The 21,216-nt window shown below is 41.7% G+C and overlaps 1 protein-coding gene across 9 annotated transcripts in view; it reads right to left on the bottom strand.

Moving 5' to 3' along the window:
* Positions 1-21,216, bottom strand: part of CPS1 (carbamoyl-phosphate synthase 1) — a 330,044-nt gene that overhangs the window by 172,973 nt on the left and 135,855 nt on the right. For all 9 annotated transcript variants that reach the window (XR_003533439.1, XR_003533440.1, XM_027677999.1 and 6 more), the window contains 9 exons: positions 16,353-16,547; positions 15,753-15,820; positions 13,748-13,823; positions 10,813-10,890; positions 9,785-9,892; positions 8,507-8,596; positions 6,939-7,109; positions 4,255-4,329; positions 1,329-1,427 (listed from right to left, as the gene is read on the bottom strand). Coding sequence is in view for 7 of the 9 variants with exons in the window: in XM_027677999.1 (XP_027533800.1) it covers positions 1,329-1,427; positions 4,255-4,329; positions 6,939-7,109; positions 8,507-8,596; positions 9,785-9,892; positions 10,813-10,890; positions 13,748-13,823; positions 15,753-15,820; positions 16,353-16,547 (960 nt within the window). In the remaining 2 variants the exon portion in view is untranslated. The remainder of the gene's footprint in view (positions 1-1,328; positions 1,428-4,254; positions 4,330-6,938; positions 7,110-8,506; positions 8,597-9,784; positions 9,893-10,812; positions 10,891-13,747; positions 13,824-15,752; positions 15,821-16,352; positions 16,548-21,216) is intronic.

Raw genomic sequence — 21,216 nt, 5'->3', positions numbered from 1 at the left:
ACTGTTTCTGACTTCAGCCCCTCCTGCATTCGATAGCTATTCCTTGATAAAGAACCAAGGCTTTTTGCTTTTCTGCCTAGCCCCTTGTTTGTCCTGAAATACACATCATCCTTACTGATCCAGGCCTGAGAATGGGGCAGGGCTGTTCCCAGCGCAAACCCACCAGGAACTCCCTCACGTAACAGCTCTTTGCAAAAGCCATTGCACTGGACAACATTCCCATACTGACATCGTTTAAAACTTTCTGTCACATAGAGCAACTTTCAGGGGCGGTGACAGCAAGAGATGAAACCCTGAAGTCCAAGCTCTCGTCTGGCATGGAGTCACTGGACCTGCAGAGTATGTGTCTGAAAGGCAGTCCCTAAGAGGAGAGAGCTCTCGCAAGGTGTAGAAAACAGAAACATCACTACACAAATATAGTGTTGGCTCTTCCTTTCTGAGCTACTCCTTGCTGACAGGAGCTGCAGGGGAGCGAACAATATTGGCTGTGCACCATCATCAAAAAGGACAAGGAATAATGGCAGAAGTGGGCTGCAGGGTGAAGACTCTTGTCCTTTAACCCCTGACCCCCTGTACTTGATTATATTCCCATCGTGACTCCAAGAAGGAGAGGAATGTGCCACACCTATGGAGGCCTCATGGCCCAACAGACACGAGTTACATCAATAACTAGCCCACAACACCCCAAAAACATCACATTTTCTGCACTGTCAATGATGCTACAGCTCTGCCTGGAACGAAACATGCACCCTAGGGGAAAGCTTAGCAGGTGCAGCTTTACAGCATGGAAGCTGCCTCACTGTTTGGGGGGTTGAAGGGGAACTGGTTTCAAAAGGGCAAGAGGCAATGCACAGATGTAGAGAGTTTATATGATTATATGAAGAAAGTTTATGTGATTATATGGTGAAAGTAACATTGCCAGGACTCCCATCTGGGAGGGGGCATAGAGTGAGCTCTATGGGTTCTGTGGGTTCCAGCTGGGATGTTTCTCTGAACTGCCTATCTACAGGTTTTGTTCCACAGAAAGGTGGCTTCTAGCTCTCTGTTGCCAGGCCTCTGCTTCCAGCAATCCCCAGGGGCTTCCCCCAGCAAACCTCTGCAGCTCCCAGTAGAAACTATTAGGAGACAGAGGTAAAACCCATCAGGTCAGCTGTATTGAATCCAATTTAGATCTCTCCAGAGCCTTTGTTCCTCATTGTCTTACTGTACTTCAGGATGAATTGCAGAAAAATACATTTAAGCCATAAAGCCACATGAATGAAAACAAGGCAAGAGCTACTGAGTGTCTCTGTGTCAATCCTTTCTCGGCTTTGATTTTTAGGACTCACCTGGATTCCAATCAAAATTCCTTCCTTTGGAAATGTAAACCCTGTGGCAAGCATAGCCTTCTGGAAAGCAGAATACACGTTCTCCCCAAAGCATGCCACCTGGGAAAAGGTACAAAGGCGACAACGTGAGGGGAAAAACCAAAAACAACCCCAAAAAACATTGCTTTAAAAAGTAACAGGAACAAAATTTTTAAACAGGCTTTTCTGATTCTGCTTAAAGAAGTCAGACCGCATTTGCATGGAGCCTGAAGGCATGGGGAGAGTGGGAATAAATCAGAAAATCATTGTAGACAAATCTCATCATTTTAATGAAGCAATAACGGAGGAATAAGCAACACTTTAGTTTCAAACAGCACACTGAGGATTAACAACAACTGATTCTGCTGAGCTATTGGAATGCTGTACACAGCCTCTGCTCTAATGTTTGGGAGTGCACTGCAAATTGTTTAACATTATATAAGGCTTAAACACCAGCGAGGGTTCTGCACACAGGCAAGTTCCTCTGTGTGGCTGCAAACCAGGGTAAGGCAGTGCTTGTGTTCTCCTGTGCTCCTGGCATTTCTTGGGAAGGAAAACCATGGTATATAAAGATGCTTTTCCATTAAAAGTCCACAGATACACAAAATTCAAGTAAAATTTGAGTATTTACTTTGAAAAAAAACCCAAAGCAATCATGCCAATTCATAATAATTAATTTTATATTAAAAAATTCTGAGGAAGAAACCAGTAAGAATCATTTAGCAGTTCTCCAGCATTCAGAACTGGCTGTGGAGCTCAGTTGCTTACAGACTCTCATACGGCAACAATCCTCTGAAAGAGCTAAACCATGTTCCTTGCCAAAATTTGGAATTCTGGTGACAAAAACAGGAATGCATGAGATTTTGTGAAAGTTAAAAAAGGCAGAAAAACCCCCACAACCAAAAAAAATCAATCAACCCTCACTTTTCCTGGCCAGCTCCACGCTTGTTGAAAAATAGTCAGAAGCAGAAACTGTCACAGATTTTTCTCTTTGAAACAACAAATCCGTTGACATATACAGATGGGATAAAGGGGCTGATTGAGAATTGCTTTCCCATTTTCCTGTTATGGTCCTTCCCATTCTAGAGTTAGCCCTCACATTCATGGCCTCACTGTTACCATGGCGAGGACAAACCAGTATTTCATGAAAGAAGAACAAATGATGATTTGCCAGATCTTCTGAAGTAAAAAAGAACAACTAAACAAACAAAAATCCCACATGGGAAGGGATAAAAAAAAGTCATGATAACTGACATCCCAGCTTTCCTCTAAAAACTCATCCTTGAGTGTTCACACTGCTCTACAGTGTATCTATATCCTGTCTATATCCTGGACTTCTTAGGGTGACAGACAACCCCACGTCTTGTAGGCTTGGAAAAGGGGTTTCCAGCCTGCCAGGAGAGGTTTTTCATTATGGCATGGTCAAAACAGCCACAATACTCAAAGAGACAGATGTAACAAATTCAAGCCCAGATCAAGCCATGTGTGTGAAAAACCTCTTTGAGGAATAATTGAGCATTTTACCCAAAGCAAGCTATTATCCTTACTTCACTTATATGAAAGACTTTCGTAACTGTCACACTTTATGGCATTTGTGAATACGGATCTTTCCAACTCATAAAAGTTAATAATCCCTCCTTTATGACCATGGTAATCTCTAACTCTGTATAGAGCTGGGGTTTTATTTTTTGGGGGGGAGAAGTTGTGTATTCAATTGTGTTCTGAAAATGAGCAAGTCACAGAAGCCACTTGACTTTTTTCTGCCCATTAACTACACTGAAAGGAAATCTTCTGCAATACTGATTTCCCACACATTATGAAGAGTAAAATAAAGTAATTCTGGAGAGATGTAGAAGACCTAAGGCTGTTCTTTGCTTGCATGTGGGTAGAATGCTTTTTTGTACTACAATGGTAAATATTTCCAATGAAAACAGCACCTATAGACACAGCAAAGCCCACACCCAATAAAGCAGCCCAGACTCTGCCACCTGCCTAGCTGTGGTAGTGCAGCATTAAGCCTAATCTAATTGCCTCAGTATTTAATCACTTCCCAGAATAAGTTTTTGCTACTGCAACTCTTTCTAGAAGTAACAGAGAAAGTAAGTCTAGAGATTGCTTGAGTGTATCTAATAAGCCCTTTATAGCTCAACAAAACTCATAAAGAAACCTCTTTGTTCTACATGAGTAAATGTCTCTCCAGGTGATATAGATGGAATCCTGTAGCCCAAGGGTGAGGGTGATGAGCCTAGGCAGAAGATGAACAGCCCTGTGCCCTTACAGTGCCATGTGTACAGTGAGAGACGTTTCAGAAGCACCTCACAGCCCAGCTATAGCCAGAATGGGTAAAGCTGCCCAGTCTCTTCATCCTACAACAGTCATTACTGCAGCCATCACATTTTATTCACTCTTTCTCGCTTTTTGCACCTTGGGACATGCCTTGATGGTTACTAGGCAACAAGAAAACACCACACATATTTTCTACCCTTAATTAACTGTTCCAAGACCAACCGCTCACGACCTGGAGTCTCGACATTACTATTCTAGCCCGTGTTCAGGGGAGGATTGGAGGCTGTAAGGACTTGTCTGTCCAGAAGCAGATGATTCATAAAACAGACTGATGCAGGGAGAACCTCCCAGAACCCAACAGCTCTCAGATAAACTCACTGCAGGCTGTCACACCAACTAAGTCCAAGTCAGGGAGCTGACATGCAGGTAGAGAGGGACATCCAGTGGCTGAATAAACTGGGTTTTCCAAGATATTGTTTTTTACAGCTAAGAAAGATGTTTTCAATTTTCTGAAGAAGCTACAGATTCCATCATGATTCAGGCAGTAATAAGATCACTTTCTAAGATTCATGATGTTTAAAGTTAACTTGGTTTAAAAAAAAACAACAAAAAAAAGGGATACCTCCCCAGTAGAGGCCATTTCACATCGGAGAACAGGGTCAGCATCTCTCAGCCGGGACCATGAGAACACTGGGGCCTGGTGAAACAAAGAGGAAGGAGGGAAAAAAAATAAATTAATGGATCATTTAAAAAATATAAAAATTGCAGCTACGCTTGGAAGTGACAGAAAGAGACATTAATTTATCCAAAAAAGCAGTGGTCAGGGCTGATAAGCAATGGAGTACTTGGCAAATTAGTCCCCTCAGCACCCTAATGATGGACTGGAACAAATAAACACGTGTTTCACCAATAAATCAATTATCTAACTCTTGCAGTCCTGCTCACATTCCAGTGGTAGATTTTCAGTCAGTGGTAGTCCATTATCAGTATGATTTTAAAGACACACTTTAACAGAAAGGCTAGGAAGCATCTAATTCATGGAACAAGGAGAGATGCTATATGAATCTAGTGGGTTTTTCTGAGAAAACTGTTCTCCATGAAATTTTTCACTCACAATAATAAAACTATTCCACAAGAAAACACTCTTTTGGCGTAAACCAGACGAAACTTCGCAAATTATTTTCGTATTTTTCTTCTCCTCCCCAAAATACATATTCATAATCTTTTGTATGAAAATATTAAACCCCCTGATCATTATTATTATCTGAAGACTTAGGTCACTGCAGTCTCTGAGTTCTCTTGTCTAATTTGATCTTAAAATAACAAACAAGGAGGGAGGAAAAGAAATTCTGTTAATAACCAAGGACTACACGTAACAAACAAGGAACAAGTTTCCTGCTATGGAATCATTTTCTACAGGGCTTCTCCACATCTTAAATGCCCTCTTCATGGCATTCTCATGAAGACAGGATCCTTGCTGCTTAAGAAAGAATCTACTTTTAAATCCAGGGACATAATTCTGTTCCTGGAAGTCTCCGACGGTAACACTGCAGATGGGACAGATGCTGCTTCATGTCACCTAACAATGACCAGCTAAAATGCAACAGCACAAATTCACAAGGTTTCTCAAAAAATGTCCCCTGTCTTTGTGACTTTTAGATCAGTTTTGTTTCTACTGTAAGTAAGGAGAAAATTTTTACAGTGGCCAACTCCAGAGCCTCAAGCTGGGATATGGCAGTCAAGGTGGATTATTTTAATGCACATATTGTCTTGAATGGCAACAAGCAGCAAAGTCTTCTCTACTAGCTCCCTAACTTTTGTCTGCCATGAACATAAAAATGCATCAGCAGGAGCAAACTCTGGTTCTAAATCCTATTAAAAATGTAGTCAGTCATGCTCTATCCAGGATTTAATCTTGGTCAGGCCATGATACTTGCATCAGTCCACAAGCAAACATGTTAAGACAGTCTTGCAGCCACTAAAGCTGAAACAGTGGGACTCAAATCCACAAAGGAGCAGCTATGTTGTGAAACAGGAAGAGAATTTCATATTCTCTTTTCAGAGCATTTAAGACCTGCTGGAGAAACAAGATCCTGTGTCTATGCAAATATTCCTAGCAGTAAATTGTGAGAGGATAGAAAACGTGACACATGAATAATGATAAAGAGGTTAAACTGGAATATTTTTCAAAGTTTAGCACTTCCAAAGGCATTAGCAAGTTTTTATATTTGACAAATCCACACAGAACACAAAGAGTATAAAAGGCTTTGTGGGAAGTTTTGAAGAATATAGTTGGTTTTTCCACTCTGTAGCCAGCATTCCCAGGAGAGAAAAAACTCTTGACAGTTTAGCTAACAACAGTGCAGAAGAGCTAGGTCTAAATAACAGAAATTTATAAAAATAAATAAGACTCACAAAAGCAAAAAAAAAAAATCTCGACTTCAAATTTCAGCTCGTGCCTCTCTGTGGCATCACAATAAAATGTAAAGCCACTTCTAGACTGGTTGCCAATAACCTGGCCTGGCTTGGGCCACAGATTTGGCCTGCATGTTAAAAAGTCTGAACATTTTATTAGTAGGAAGATGTTAGGTGTTTTCTGCTTCCTTGGTTTTCACTTGATATGGAAGCTATTAAAGCTTGAAAGTTTCAGTATAAACAATTCTCCTTATCCCTTGGATTTTCTGCAATACTGTTCTAGATTTTTATGATTAGGAACTTCAATTAATTTTTTTTCTTCCACTAAGCATTCAAAAATATCAACAGTATACTTTAGTATCTTGTGTGCTATATAAGCTTAGTAATTATGAAGGGTAAAACCTTGGCCTTGCTGAAATAAAAGGATCCAAGACTTTCACATGTATTTTAACTGGTGGTATATAAAGAGGGGATTACATGTCCCCAGTCCTGATGATGAAATCTGAGGGGCACTCACAACACAAGGTTGTACATGTCCACACATATGTTAGATAGTATTACTGAGCAGTCTGAACTTCAGTGTTCAATTCTGCAAGTGGAAATTTATTATGCAGTTCATAAACATGATTCAGAGTAGCTTAGAAGTAAAAAATAAAGGATGATTGACTTTGGTAATAATCGCTGGATAATTTTTCTTTGATTTTTCTCTAAAATTTCCAAATATCCAAATATAATTTTCCAATTATCCTGACAGAAACTACAAAAGGTCAATTTGACCTTTGGCCAATGACTCAATTGTTCTCTCTGGGCACTGAAGTACTAATTTTCTATTAATGTGCCACATGCTGGCTCTGTGCTGGGTTTTTTTTGGTGTTCTTTTGGAAAGCATACCTTAATCCCAACATATTTGGATGGAATAATAGGATGTTCCAATGTGGGGAGGGATGACTCATTAACCTCTTTTCCAATCATCACTTTAGTGGCCACATCAATGAAGTCCACACCCAGAGTCTTCGATACAAAGGGGAAGGAACGTGAAGCCCGCAAGTTGCACTCTATCACCTGATGGGATTGAAAAAGAGAGATAGCAGGGTCAGGCACGGACTGCAGTGAAGAAACAGAGTGATTCATATTTCTGGAAATCAGTCCTTAGTCCTCTTGGCAGAGACGATCTTCAGATTGTCAAATAAGAGACACAGAAACTGTGTTCAATATTAAAACAGCGATGAGGGATGGGGAGTGGCCAGCCTGAGATACAAGTAGCCTGATGTTCTTCAACTGAGGATCCTCTCCACTCCCTGAATATTAGAACTGAGGGCAAGCTAGAGTTCACCCAGAAAACGTGCTGTACTGTACCCTAAGTTAATGTGCAAGAGGCATGGAAACTTAGGCACAGGCATTAGGTACAACCTCAAGAAGCCCAACCTGTTTTCATGGTAGTGGCACTTCCTGAAAGGCTGGACTATCCTTACTGACTTCCCTCATCTACATGTGGAAGTCATTCAGTGATCCAAGAAAGCAACAAAGAAGTTCTGCATTCTGCTGAGAAGCCACCTTGGAGTTCAACAGCAGAAGAGGAATCGCTGTAAGTGAGGATGAAGGGGAGTGAAGGGGGGTAGGAATAGGTAAGTTAAGGTGGAATTGGAAAGGGGGGGCTATGCAGAGAAAAGACAAGCACAGTTGAGGGAAAGCAAGGAATAGAAAACTCCAATCTGTCCCTCTCTGGAGTTTCTGAATAACCATGTGTGAAACACAAAAAAGGTGAACAACAGTAAGTACTTTTCGCTCAACTAATAGCCCAAAACAGATCTTTTACCAATAATGCATCTCTTCTACATCAGGTTTTCTTCCCAGTCACAATTTCCTCAGTCATACTCTGCTCTCATTCCTCTGACCTCCTTCCATTAGAAACAGAAAGCCATCTGTTACCCAAAAAGAGTGAAACATCCACTGTACTTCTGTTACTGATAGCTACTAGGACTATTCAGATAACCATCTTAATGGCTTATATTAAAGGCTTAAACACTTACATTGTCTTGCTTTCTTTCCAATCCCTTTGGAACGCCTAATTTAACACCCAAATAGCTAAAGATGAGAGAGGATATCAGAGATCTAAAAGCCATGATATTCAGTTTATAGGATGAGGTCTCAGTGCTGTCCATCCTATTCCAAACCGATAATTTTGGGAAGGACCACAGCCCACAGCAAAACAAAGCTAGTGCTGACAGACAGGCAACAAGACTCAGTTAACCCTGAACGAAAAGGCAGAGGAGGATGCTCTCTCCCACAGAGACAGGGAGAGCTCTGTGATCAGGGGTGGCACAGGTGAGCCCACATGATCAGACAAGGCAGGTTAGTTGCCACAGCTATTACTGCCACAGTTTCCACAGCAGGGATGCAGGAACCATGCACCTAAGGGGAGCCTGAATTCCTGCCACAAGAGTCTCAAGAGCTCTTACCAGCACATCGTTGCCTCGCACCAAGAACTGGATGTTGAACGGACCAGAGATGGCAAAGGCATTTGCAATTTTTTTTGTAGCAGATTTTACCTATAAAACACAAATAAATAAAGTGTGTGTGTATATAAAATAAATAATTAAGTCCCACAAAATAGACAGCATCATGGCAATAAATCACCTCACATATGGATTCCTTTAAATGTCATCGCTCTCTGCCCTATGTTTTTTTCTCTATACACTCATTTTGGCAACAGCATTATCTTTCAGAAGCAAACATGTTTAATGTCCCCAGTAACCTGGAGTCTGAAGTGCCTTTTGAGGGCAGAGGTAAAAATCAGTTTTGTGTGTGTGTGTGTGTGTGTGTGTGTGAAAAAGCAGGGGGGAGAAGGAGAGAGAATCAAAGCTTTGCACTGTAGTAATTCCTCCATTGCACACTGGAGCCTTTATACCTTTCTTGGTGAAATAATTAATAATGTTTTAGCATTTGAGAATAACTACTCAACTTTGTAAGTGTCCTAAAAGTCTTTCACCAATATGCCTGTCCCATCATAGATCAGTGGGAGGTGTCTGAGAAGATACACTCTGGAACACCCTGGGAGGAAAGTCTTATTTACTAGGTTTGTCAGTACAAGTGCTGAATAACTTTGCTTCAGGAGACAACTATTTTCAGAAGCAAGGTCTTGGACATTCTTGGAAACAGAGCTGGAGCACAGATCAGTGCATGACAGACTTTGCCGGCTTCCAAGCAAACCCTTCGCAGGATGACATCACAGGTGATAGCATATTTTATTTTAAAATTGCATTTTGACAACTAACTTTGTATTACCAGGTTTATTCTTGAAAGGGAAAAAAGTCAAGATTAGGTGAGGTTCACTCATCCTGATATTATGTTTGGAAAAGCAGGTAGTTATAAATTCTTACAGCTGACATAATCATCTAAGGATTGTGGGAGAAAAGGAAGTGGAAAATAAGCCATGGCATATGTATGAATTAGACAATCCTCTACTGCTATGGAAACTGGTTCTAATCCAAGGAAACAAAACAATCCAGTGGGTCTAAGAGCATGCACACCTACTGCTTAAATCAATGAGATGCAGTTCAAAAGATGCTATGCAGAGCACAGCCAGTCACAGGGGCACTATGACATCCCCCACTTGCATATATCACACTGGCCCTCAAAAAAAACATGGATGATTTGATTTCTCCATTGTTGATGGAAGGAAAGGAGATTCAAACCCTCATTTCCTTTTCTCTTTTCAGTGTTAGTGCAACACCTACCTTCTCCAAGGCTCCCTGGCTAATGGTCTGTGTGGGTAACATGAGGGTGGCATCTCCAGAGTGAACACCTGCATCCTCCACATGCTCCGAAATAGCATGTGAAATAACCTGCATACAGTAACAAGAGAGCAGTTGGTCATCTCCCCCTCTCTCATGAACTGTTCTTTCATCCTCAGCATAGTCTCCTGAACAGTTGTATCCAAAAGAAGATACAGATGGGGGGGGAAAAGTGAATTTTCCAAGATTTTGAGGAGAATATGCCTGAAGCCCCACACAAGGCATATGAACAAGGAGATTGTGTCAGTGTCTTTCATACCATAGCCTGGAGATATCAAGGTTTCCTCTCTCTAACACACACGGACTCAGAAGGTAAAAGCTAATTAAGCTTTAAACCAGCTCTCTAAGTTCTGCTGGCCAGAGCACAAAAAAGCTGTCATTCCCCACCAGAAGCAAGAATGGACTAACATCATTGACATATTATTTTTTGCCCACTCTGGTGGTGTTTTTATCACAGAGAAAAGCAAGTGGAAGAAATTCAGGCCTAAGGACTTAAATTGAATGAACTGCATCAAGGCACACTACCTCGATATCAAAAAAGTGCATATGTCTGCTGGTTAGAAATTAGGATTGAAAACAGAATATTTCTGTTAATTGAAAAGTTTCTGGGTTTTTTGTGAGAACTGTCTTTGCTGAGTAATTAAATGCAAGGGGACATTGTAATAATAAAATATCTGTGGCAATTGCATAACACATGCAGATACAGGTCTGATGAAAGTAATTCCTGAAGTCAGTGATTTGCAAATGCAGTAAAAATTATATTCTAAAGGATTCATTTACATGGATAAGCAATGCTTAAAAAAATAACTGTTCAAACCTAATGGTTTTGAACCTAAAATGAATTCTTCTTGTTTCTCTACCCTTCTCAGTACAAATCCATGGCTGTATAGTAAATTATTCAAACCACACATTTTTGCAAATATCCAATGTGGAAAAACAAGTTTACTACTGAAGAAAAGCAAAGTACTTACTCTTCCTGCCTTAGCTACAGCATCCATTTCCACCTCACGGGCATTTTCAATAAATTTAGTGAGCACCACAGGGTGATCCTGTCATCAAGACAAGGAAAAAATAAGAAAGTTTTTCTCTGAGAGTATCTGGAGACCATCCAGGCTCCTTTGGAAGCAGAATCCCAAAAGGCCAATCTATCAATATCCTTATTTCCACAGATAAGTTAATTTTGAAAGAACATAATGGGCAAAAACACGGCATGATTTCCCCAAAACCACTGATGCAAAAGTTTGAGTTCTCCATAATGACACCATGAAATCTGGGGCAAAACCACAACGGGCTTTTATGAGAGATCAGGGTAAAAATAACATAGTGAGAGGTGCATGGATCCAATGACCTCTGATCCTGTCTCTCAAGGATGATCCTTACCTCCAAGATCATCAATTCTTCCTCCCTTTAAGCCTCCCAGACACCTCACTGAACATATTGCTTCACCAAGTAACTAATCCTTGGCATATTTAATGACTTTGTAGAGTGGTTGTTTGCTACTTTAGTAATGTATTTTAGGCAACTGATCCTTTCCTTTCTAATTTCTCTGTCTGGTTTCCTAAGTCTCCCAGGGAGAGGTTGCCACTAATTATAGCTGGCCAGGAACAACCTGTCCTTGTCCCTCAATGCCTGGTACAGATTTTTTTCCTTCTTCCTCCTCCTACCTGGGGGTCTGGGATGTTACCACACACTTCCCATTCCCCTTTAATACTTTCTCCTCCCACACACTTGCTTCAAAAAATCTAATCTTCATTCTTCTTGGCCAGCATTGTGTCTCAGCATTTTACCTGTCCCATCCACTATTAACTACCTGTTATTTATTAGAGAATAAAACGAAGTATATGACAGTCTGTGCATGCTCAAAAGGCTCCTCTTGAAAAAATATCAAGCAACTCCAAAAGTTACAAGACACAAGCAACTCCAAAAGTTGCAAGACACAATTCCTTCCATTTATCAGTGCAAGGGTAAATTCACAGGCAAGGACACTGTTTCATAAATTTAGTGGCTTGTGTCCTGTAACTTTCTGTCTTGCTGCAGTTTTTCACCGGAAGATTTTATATGTGCACACAACCTTGTTTATTTCAATCTGTCTCAACTCACACAAGAAGTTTGGTACATTATTGACAACATATATACCATAATGGCACAACACCAGAACAGCAAAGTAGTTAAAACAACAGAACAACACCAGTCAGGCCCTTTACCTGGAGATGCTCTGCTGGATGGAGCAGAATTAGCTAAGGCTTTGTAACCAGAAAAATGAAGCCTGTGTCCCACAAAGGTGACCACAACTAATACTGGTAGCTTCTGTGGAACCACTTACTGACCACAAAGCCTCAACAAGGATGAAAAACCCTTCCTAATTTAGAAGCAGAACACATTATTTTTGTTCTGGTTTGCTTTTTGCTACCTTAACTTCAACTTTACCATAACTTTGGTTAATATACAATACTGGATGAAGGAAGAAGTCTTTCTTCGGCAGTCTGACTACACTAGCAAAAAATAAACATGTAAATCTAGTTTTACAGAGCAGAACCAGACGAGAATCAGAATCAGAGCACCCAAAAATTCATGGTGTGCAACTGGTCATGTTTGCAGCATGTGGCAGTGCCCTATTTGTGAAGCAGAACTGGACATCCTAAGGATTCCATGGGAACACCCTCTCTTTCCCCTAAGAATATGTCACATCTTGCCAAGAGTCTGCAAGTGCAACTCCCACCAAAGTCTCCTGCACCAGGGATGAGACCTCTCAGCAATGAAGGACAGCATTGCCCAATTCAAATCATTCAAGATGTGACAACTAAGGTGACCAGTGGGCACTTCCCTGGGCTTCAGGCTCCCATAGGGCACCCATTGTCATCATAAAGCCACCCAGCAGCATGACAAAGTGATCTGTCCCACTGAATGGGGCTTAAGGCTGTTGTCTGGGCTGCTTCTGTGAGTGTAAACACAGAGTACTTCAGGTGAAGTACAGAGGGAAGTCAGTAATTTTGGGAGGCTGAGCACTGCTAAGAACCTGGCACATTAGCCCAGGCTGACCCTGTAGTCTTCTGAGAATTAGTTAAATAATTCCTTCTGATGAAAGTAACAGTGGTACTTTCCCTCTAAAACTTGATCAAAGACTATAATAAGTGGTCTCCTTGCCACCACACTAATCTACCCTTCAGGATATTATTATTTTGCAAGGCATCTCCCTTTCATTCCACCATTTCTTGCTGAAAAGCTAAACTTCCATCATGTGCCTCATATACTTATAAACTGCATGGTTTTGTTCCTGTTCAAGATTTAATCACCTGATTAATGAGCAGTAATATATCTGGCTTCCATAGCCATTGTGTTTTCAGACTTCCTCCCTGATTTATTTTTAACTCCAAGATTCCTGTGACAGCACTGTTTATGACACCATAGGACTGTTCTGAAAAGTGACCATTCAAAACAAGGAAAAAAAAAGAAGAAAAAAACCTCAGAAGAGATGTCAAGATGAAATTTTAAGTTGTTCAAAGAAAACAGACAAACAACTCAGAAAAATGCTACCAGTGCTATGCTAGTTGGCAAAACTCACCACTATCAAGCTTGGCTGGGGCAGGAAGGTCCCAGCCTATATCTATTTACATAACTAACTTGTCAGAAATGGATGCCTGGGCACAACAGCCAAGTGCCATCCTAGATCCATGCAGGCATCCCAGGGGTGTCAGTAAGGATGCTTGCCCAGGATCCCATGCTAGGGAGCCTGTTAGGGAACAAACTGAGGAGTCAAACTACAAGTTCAGTGGCTCCTCCCCAAACGAAGAAGGGAAAGAGTGAGGAAGACACTATAAAGAAACAAAGAGATGGAAAACACAGTAGAGAAGAAACAAATAGAGCAAGCACAAAAAGAAAAAGCAGTGGCAGCATGAAGACTGGTACCTGAGAGACTCTGGTGGCTTCTGCTAACAAATTCTTCATTTCCTCTTCAGTGAATACCACATTCATTGAGGACCCACTGTGAGACCAGGAAAGAAAAGAAATCAGGTCAGCTTCCATTGTGATCAGCGTTAGGTGCCACAGCACAGGATTGCCAATCAGAGACTAGCAAAGGAAGCTCCTGACTTGAGCCACTTACCCCATCTTGATTGAAAGAGAGGCAGAGACGGTACCTAATCACCCTCCATTATACTTCCCAGAGAAGACAGGAGACCTCCAGAACCATAACAGAGAATCAAGTGAAGAACTATGGTTGTGTAGCCTTAGCACTGCTGACAAATCCCCTTCCTGAGTCAAGCCTTTGAACCTTCCCCTCAGCTGAGGGAGGTGGCTCATCAGCCAGACAGCTCCATTAAGGCCCAGACTTTCCCCACGGGGCAGGTTAGCTGTGAGCTCAGCTAAAAAAGAAACTTCTCACTTTAGCCCAGTTTCTCCCCAGTGACAGATGAAGTGAGGAATGCACAGGTCACTGGTGATGGTTATGACAATGTAAATCCAGACGAAAACAGGCTGATTTTTTCTGGCCATTTCACTGTGTTCTTTCCCTAAGGTCTTATTCCTTAAGGGAGAGGTACAGTAGATACAGACATTGTTATCTGGAAGCTACATTTGAGATGTAGCTGTCAGTAGTATCTGAGAGGGGGATCTGGGAGGACATGGGTCCAGAGACAGTGATTCAGGTGCCTTCTAAGGACAATAATCTTATAAAAAAGATGTTACACTGGCTATTTCTACCACTGGTGCACAGCTTCCCCTTTGCTTTGATGGGCACCACACAGAGGCTGCGGAGAAAAGTGGAAGAAGGATCTATCCCAGAAAATCAGTCACTTTAGTCTAAGATAAACAGAAACAAGTACCTTGGTGATTATATTATTGGACTACCTCTTCAGCTGATGTAAATCAATAGAGTTCAATTAAATCTATGGACCTATGTCAGTAGCACCACTGAGGATGTGAGCTGGTGCACACAGTACATAACTGGTGGAGAAATGCATTTAGTTTTCCAAGGAAACTGGCAAATATTAAAGGTCATATCTGCTCAAAGGATGAAGAAGTTTAGCTGTGGTCCTGTTGCTGCTCTGCAAATAGAGGACAGACAGAGCACTGTGTGAGGGCTTTTCACTCTCTAGCTCCTCAAGTTTTACATCCATTAGATTTACCTTTCTCCCTGAAGTCCCCCTAACCTGCACAAACACCCTTTAGCAAATATTTAACATGGATTCAATACAAATGGAAACAATAGCTAAAATAAGTGTTCCCTAAAAATCTGGAGAATTACATCAGGAGCAGTTTTTAACTTATACTCCTGACCTGAAGTCTGTTTTCTAACTTTGCTTGCAACCCCACTGCAAGCTTTAGAAACGAGACAGAAAAGTCACGTTCAGGAGTCTCTTCTAAAGGATATTTCCTTGAGGTTTGAAGATATAAGAAATCCTTCTCCTTTCCTTCTTTTTGAATAAAAAGAGTGTTAGCCCCTCCTCCCCCCAAAAATTGATATTGTGCCTCTTCATTTTGATATGTGTCTTCTTCATACGGAAAAGGACCCAGTCTTCAGTTTATTTTCACTTGTAAACTGTGCCCAGCAAACTGCCTCTCTGTGCCCAGTCATCCAGCTATGAAGAAACTCCTCGAAGACTGATCATTCAGAATGTGTGAGTTTTCTGTGTGTACACACTGGTGTAACTCCCTCAGAAAGTCTAACTGTTCAAAAAAGGCAGTACAGCTAAATAGACATTCTTAAGAATATGTTCTACCTTTGATCTATGCCTGATGAACTTACTGGATCTGTTGGCTTCCTTTATTGATTTGATCAGATGTCCCCTGGGCAGCTTTATGCCACGTACACCTAGCATAGAGCTTTCCACATTCCCTGAAATTACTCTCCCTTGTCTCAGAGGCCTTTGGAGTTCATACCCTCCCTTGCTGAGCTCTGATGGCTGAGCCTTACCTCAGAACATAGGAGGGCCTCAGCAAACACGGGTAACTCACTGAGCTTGCAAATTCAACTGCGTCTCTCTAAAGAAAGGGAGGAAAACACGCTATGAAAAAGAAAATATTTTAAAGTCATACCAAAATTTCAACACTAACTGCATTTGCACTTAACTAGCCAGTAAGATGGTGGGGGAAGTAGTCAGGGACTGCAGCCTGGTTCCCGAGTTGACACCTTCAGACCTTCCCTGTCCATAGAGCCTCACCAGGAAAAGAAAAGCAGTGCCAAGACACCTCTATTCCTTTGCAAACTCCACCCGCTAGAGCAGTTCTCAAGGTCAGCAGGACAGATTAGACTCGCCTGACGGCGGTGCTAACTTCTGCTGGGTATATACCCCAGGTTGTGTAAAGGTGATATAAAGACACTTCCCCTCCAGTCTCTGCCCACTCCCAGAGCTGCTACAGCATCACTTCACAGGGACCAAAAAGTTCTTCAACACTGGCAGTAAAAAACTGTTCAACATCTTCATAATCTTGAAATGTATCAGTCCCAGTGAGCAGATGCACATTACCAACCCCCAGCTTCTTCATAATTTCCCAGATGCACATACCAACTTACCAGTGTGTTCACAGCCTTCCAGGGAGCCTGGGCCACATGCAGCTCATCCAGAACAGCTGAGAATAGGGAGCGATCTTCTGCCTGGTCAATCTGCAGAGGATTTGTACCAAGGATCTTCACTCCACTCTGATGAAGTGGCACTGCCAAGTTATTGGGAATCTGCCCTCCTACAGAAATAATGCAGCCACTGCATCCCTGCCGGCAGACAGAAAGGAGCACTGTCATGTCCAAGTTAACTCAATAGTAAAAGCTGTTACAGACAGGAATCCAATATTCAGATTACGTTTTTTTCAGGTTGCTGTGAACAAAGACAGATCATAGGGCCAACAAGGATGACCAGAGGCTGGAGCACCTCTCCTACAAAGACAGGCTGGTAGAGGTGGGGTTGTTCAGCCTGGAGAAGAGAAGATCCAGGGAGACCTTATTGCGACCACCAGTACTTAAAGGAAGCTTATAAGAAAAAGGGAGAATGACTTTTTACACAGGCAGATAGTGATAGGACAAGGGGGAATGGCTTTAAACTATAAGGAGAGATTTACAGTTGCAAGACAGTAACATCCAGAACAGAGGCAATGGCAAACAAGTGCAATTTATGGGGTTTTTTTCTGCCAGCACTGCTATTTATTAAGCAAACCACCTTTCCCAGCCCCAGAAGCCAGTCTTTGAGGAGTGTAACAAAGCTAAGCAGAGTGTAGTTCAACAGAGCCCAACACATCAGACAGCACGTGATGGTGGATTACTCTGGACACACTTAGCCCTTTATTTTAATCCATGCTCCTTATTCCCGACTAGCTCCTCATTTCTTGTAGTGCCCTTGACAGTAACAGGTATTTCAGCAAACTGTCATATGTGCTCATTTCCACACAGATTATTTGTAAGCACTTTAATTACAGAGGCAGTTGAGGTAGGGCAAGTGGCACAGCATCCTCCAGACACATTGGAGCATTTCATGTCCGTCACCAGGCAGCTATCACATTTTAATTGAGGAAATAATAAAGAGTAATTAACAACACAAGTGAGTTTGCTTGCAAACACATATCCTTCTTCAGATGCAAATACGGACTTCTTTTTTTACATAGTACTCCTAATGCTTTCAAATACAATCTAGTCAGATGTGAATATTTTCAATAGCAAAAAAAGGCCTTAGAGTACCTGCAACAGCTATGAGGACATGAATTGTGTTTAGCCTGTGTAATAATTGAGGGTAATTATATAATGGGCACTTTACTTCCAAATTAAAGCTGGCGAAACTTTGCTCAAAGGAGGATCTGGCCCACAGTACAGCTGCAGTGAAGGCTCTTTTGAACTAAATGTGTTTTACAGTTTTACCCATTTCTAACAAATGAAAAACATAAATCAAGTGATCTGCAGTTTGGCTCTAAAAGACGGAGGAACAATGTTCTTTTAATTAATAAGTGTGTTTTTCCTGAAGGAGGTCAGCCCCACTGGCCTTTCTGCAAGAGGAACTCCTTCATCAGGGATTTAAAGGGATTTGGAGTGGCAAATCTGTAAGCTGAGAGCAGGATGGACTACAAGTGACTGCGAAAAAAATAGATGATAAATGCTAGTACAACCTCTACTCAACTTTGATGTGGTTAATTTCCTACCATAATAAAAATCCACTAAAAAAAGTCTGGCATTTAAACAGCACTTATTATCCCAAAGTCTACAAGAGTATTATTTGCTTAGCAGGCTAATACGCAGTGCTGGAGGTGATTTTTTTTCCTTTTCCCCACGCAGTCACTACTGGGATGACATGCTGCTGCTGGCCAACAGCAACCATCTGAGAGAGCTCAGGACAGACAGTGAAAAATGCCTCATTAGCAGAGGGTGGAGCAAGGACAGAGGCTGTTTTGTGCCCACACAGGGCTGTCTCACGACATTGGAGATCACCAACTCCAACTTGTAAGAGAAATCTGTTCCTTAATGCTTCCAGACCCATCCAAATCAGACTAATTCTCTCTGGTCCCTGGGCCCCTTACCATCCCATATGGATGAGAACCAGATGTATGCCCAGTCTTCGTGAACGAAGATTTGGGAAAGGTCTTTTACCTTTCAAGCCTGCGCAATGGATTTTTTAGGTGAGACACAGCATGCGCTGAACTGAGCCCACCCTTTAATCCTAAGGTTCATCTGCCGGGGCCAAGCGAGCTTGGACAATGGCAGTGAGGTCCTCAGGACGTAGGTTTGTTTAGAGTGACCTTCTCATAGATGGATGGCCTTACAGGGCTGATGAGCTCCATCTGCCCAGGGGGAGTATCCCTGACCAGGAATCGAACCCGGGCCGCAGTGGTGAGAGCACCGCATCCTAACCACTAGACCACCAGGGGTCCCCTATGAGAAGCAGATAGTGAATAAGCAAACTCCTCCTTGCAGCTTGGAAGGGTTCCTGTTGGATAACAAGTTGGCCTACCTTTGCTGCCAAGGTAACCAACATGTTAATCTATCCTCAACATGTCTGAAATGTGAATGTCCCAGCTAACAGCTTCTCCTCAGCTGCTGCTTATTTCTTCCTTTAAAACAATTCTAGTTACTGAGCCTCTAAAATTCAAAGACTGCCCACATCAAAGTTAGGATGGCATTAGGGACTCAAGCCCTAAGGAGACAGAGGAATTGGCTTGTTCAAGCAGATAGCAAAGAATCATATACGCATTTTTACTCAAAAAGAACCATAAATTGAACCTAGCTGCTGCTTACTTCTTCCTTTAAAATTCTGCTGCTGTTTCCCAAAGGATGTTCCTGCCCAAAGAGCAGCCACTGTCCTGCCAGAGAACAGGATTGTTCCACTGAGAATGTGGGCAGACAGAAAGAGATGCCACTGCATATCACTCTATCATCAGCCATATTTTAATTATAAAGAAATTGAATAACATCCTTGCCATTAGATATCTTTAAAATATATGCAATACATAATCTAGTGAAAGAAGCCTAGAGGGAATTATTCTTCCCTTTATAACAAAAATCACTCTTTTTATTACTACGTTGGTTTTATGTCATTAGTAATAGAGTTGGGCTTTCTTTTTCCCTGAGTTTGAAAACAAATTAGACCATTAAAATTGTACCTAAGAGCCTCCTTTAGTTTTATGAATTGTTTCAGGATTATTTTAGAAACTGAAAAAGAATCAGTAGAGGCCCTCAAGCAGATAGATATTAAAACAAAGAGGGAACATCTCTGGAAACAAAAAGCCAATAAATCTGAAGGAAGGGATTGTATTTTTTTTTTTACATTATTGTCCTCACAGACTACCACCTAACTTTGCACTTTCAGAGTAAATTAAACTCTGCTCCAATGCACAGCTCAGTCTCTGGTGAGTCAGAGCAGCTGTGAATGTCAACTGGAGGTAAAAGAGGACACAAAAGAGAGAAAGGAGGGACAGCTGAGTATATCCCTGGGATAAGGCTGTGTGAAGCTGTGAGCATCTCTCGGTAGGCAGGTTCCAGCTGCCTCAGTCTTGTTGGTAACCTCGCTTCTCAATGCAGCCTCATTTGTCTGATCACTAAAACTGGGACAAGTCAGTGCACCTATTTATTTGAGTTTAACAGTTGCCCAAACTTTGCTGCTAATCCTAACTACACTTAGGGAGTTGGTGAATCATCTCTACTGAGGGCTCAGGGGTGTGTCCATTGTTTGCTGATGGTTTTACCTACAGTTTGCCAACAATCCAGGACTTTTCAAAGTATTTGCCACAGTTTATTGCCTATTGGAACACCATGGGAGGCCAATGAGCAGGAGAGGTTAAAAGAACAGCCTGAAATCAGGGCACTATTCATGCTTTATATATGAAGCTGGGAGAGATGGCTGTCTTGCAGGATTGGTGAAGGAGCTCAGAATCAGATTAATTTTAAAATGATCATTTCCTTAGAGACTGACTTCCAACTGCATTTGCCTGAAGAAGCATTTTGTTAACAGGATATTAGCATTGGGCTCACTCACTTTTTTAAGAAGAAATTACATATAACAAATAATACATCCTACACTACATTGTGCTGGAGTCTGGGCTCTGTCCCCAGGTCTACCCGTGTCCTTTTGCACGACTCTATGCAGGCTACTCTGTTCCTCAGATACTCAGTTTCCCTACTTGTAAATTAGACATAATGACACCATTTCTTTTTGTTGCTACTGAAGAAAAGTGTTCTAAACAGCTGAGTATTTCCCATTTATCTTGAGAATTATTAAACAGCACAACCCTGATTTTGGATGTTTAGGCTGAGACCCTGATGACTTTAACACCCTCAGAGCAAACATCAAATAGGTTGTTTTCAGACCCAAGCCACAGTAGCAGAAAACTCTGCAAACTCTTACCATCTCTCTTATCCCCCTTTTTATTCCCATCACCTCAGTTCCTGTTGCCTCCTCCCTACCCTCTGTCCTCTCACAATCACTTTTTGGTTTACAAGCAGGACAGGCTAAAAACATATGCATAAGCACAGCCCGGTTTATGAGCATGGCTGGCTGAGCTGGGGGAATTGCCAACAGTGTCCTACCCCTTCAGGTTTGAGTACCACAGAATGCTGCTATTAGACCTTGAGATCTGCATCACCTCCCATCAAACTTGCCAAGCCTTGCCATGACAAGTAGGATAATGCAAGTTTTAATATATATGAATTATTCTTTTCACACATTTTTCTCACCCAACCTGCTAATTACTAGCACTCCATGTTGAAATGAGCAGTTGCTGCCTCATCACCTGTATCTACCTCCTCTTTGGTCCTGCAGTAATTAGATGCTGTGTTTCATCAGTGTAACTTGTCTGACAAACTGTCACACCAGTTTGCTCCACGCCCCAAGTGGAGTTCAGTTCTGTTAAGTAAATAAGAGTTCAATGCTTTCAGAGCTGAGCCTCATGCATAATCCTAAAGCATT

Source organism: Neopelma chrysocephalum, unplaced genomic scaffold (assembly GCF_003984885.1).
Source record: "Neopelma chrysocephalum unplaced genomic scaffold, ASM398488v2 Primary Assembly neopelma1_44, whole genome shotgun sequence".
NCBI classification, from domain to species: Eukaryota; Metazoa; Chordata; class Aves; order Passeriformes; family Pipridae; genus Neopelma; species Neopelma chrysocephalum.
This window is presented reverse-complemented; position numbering and strand designations above follow the sequence as displayed.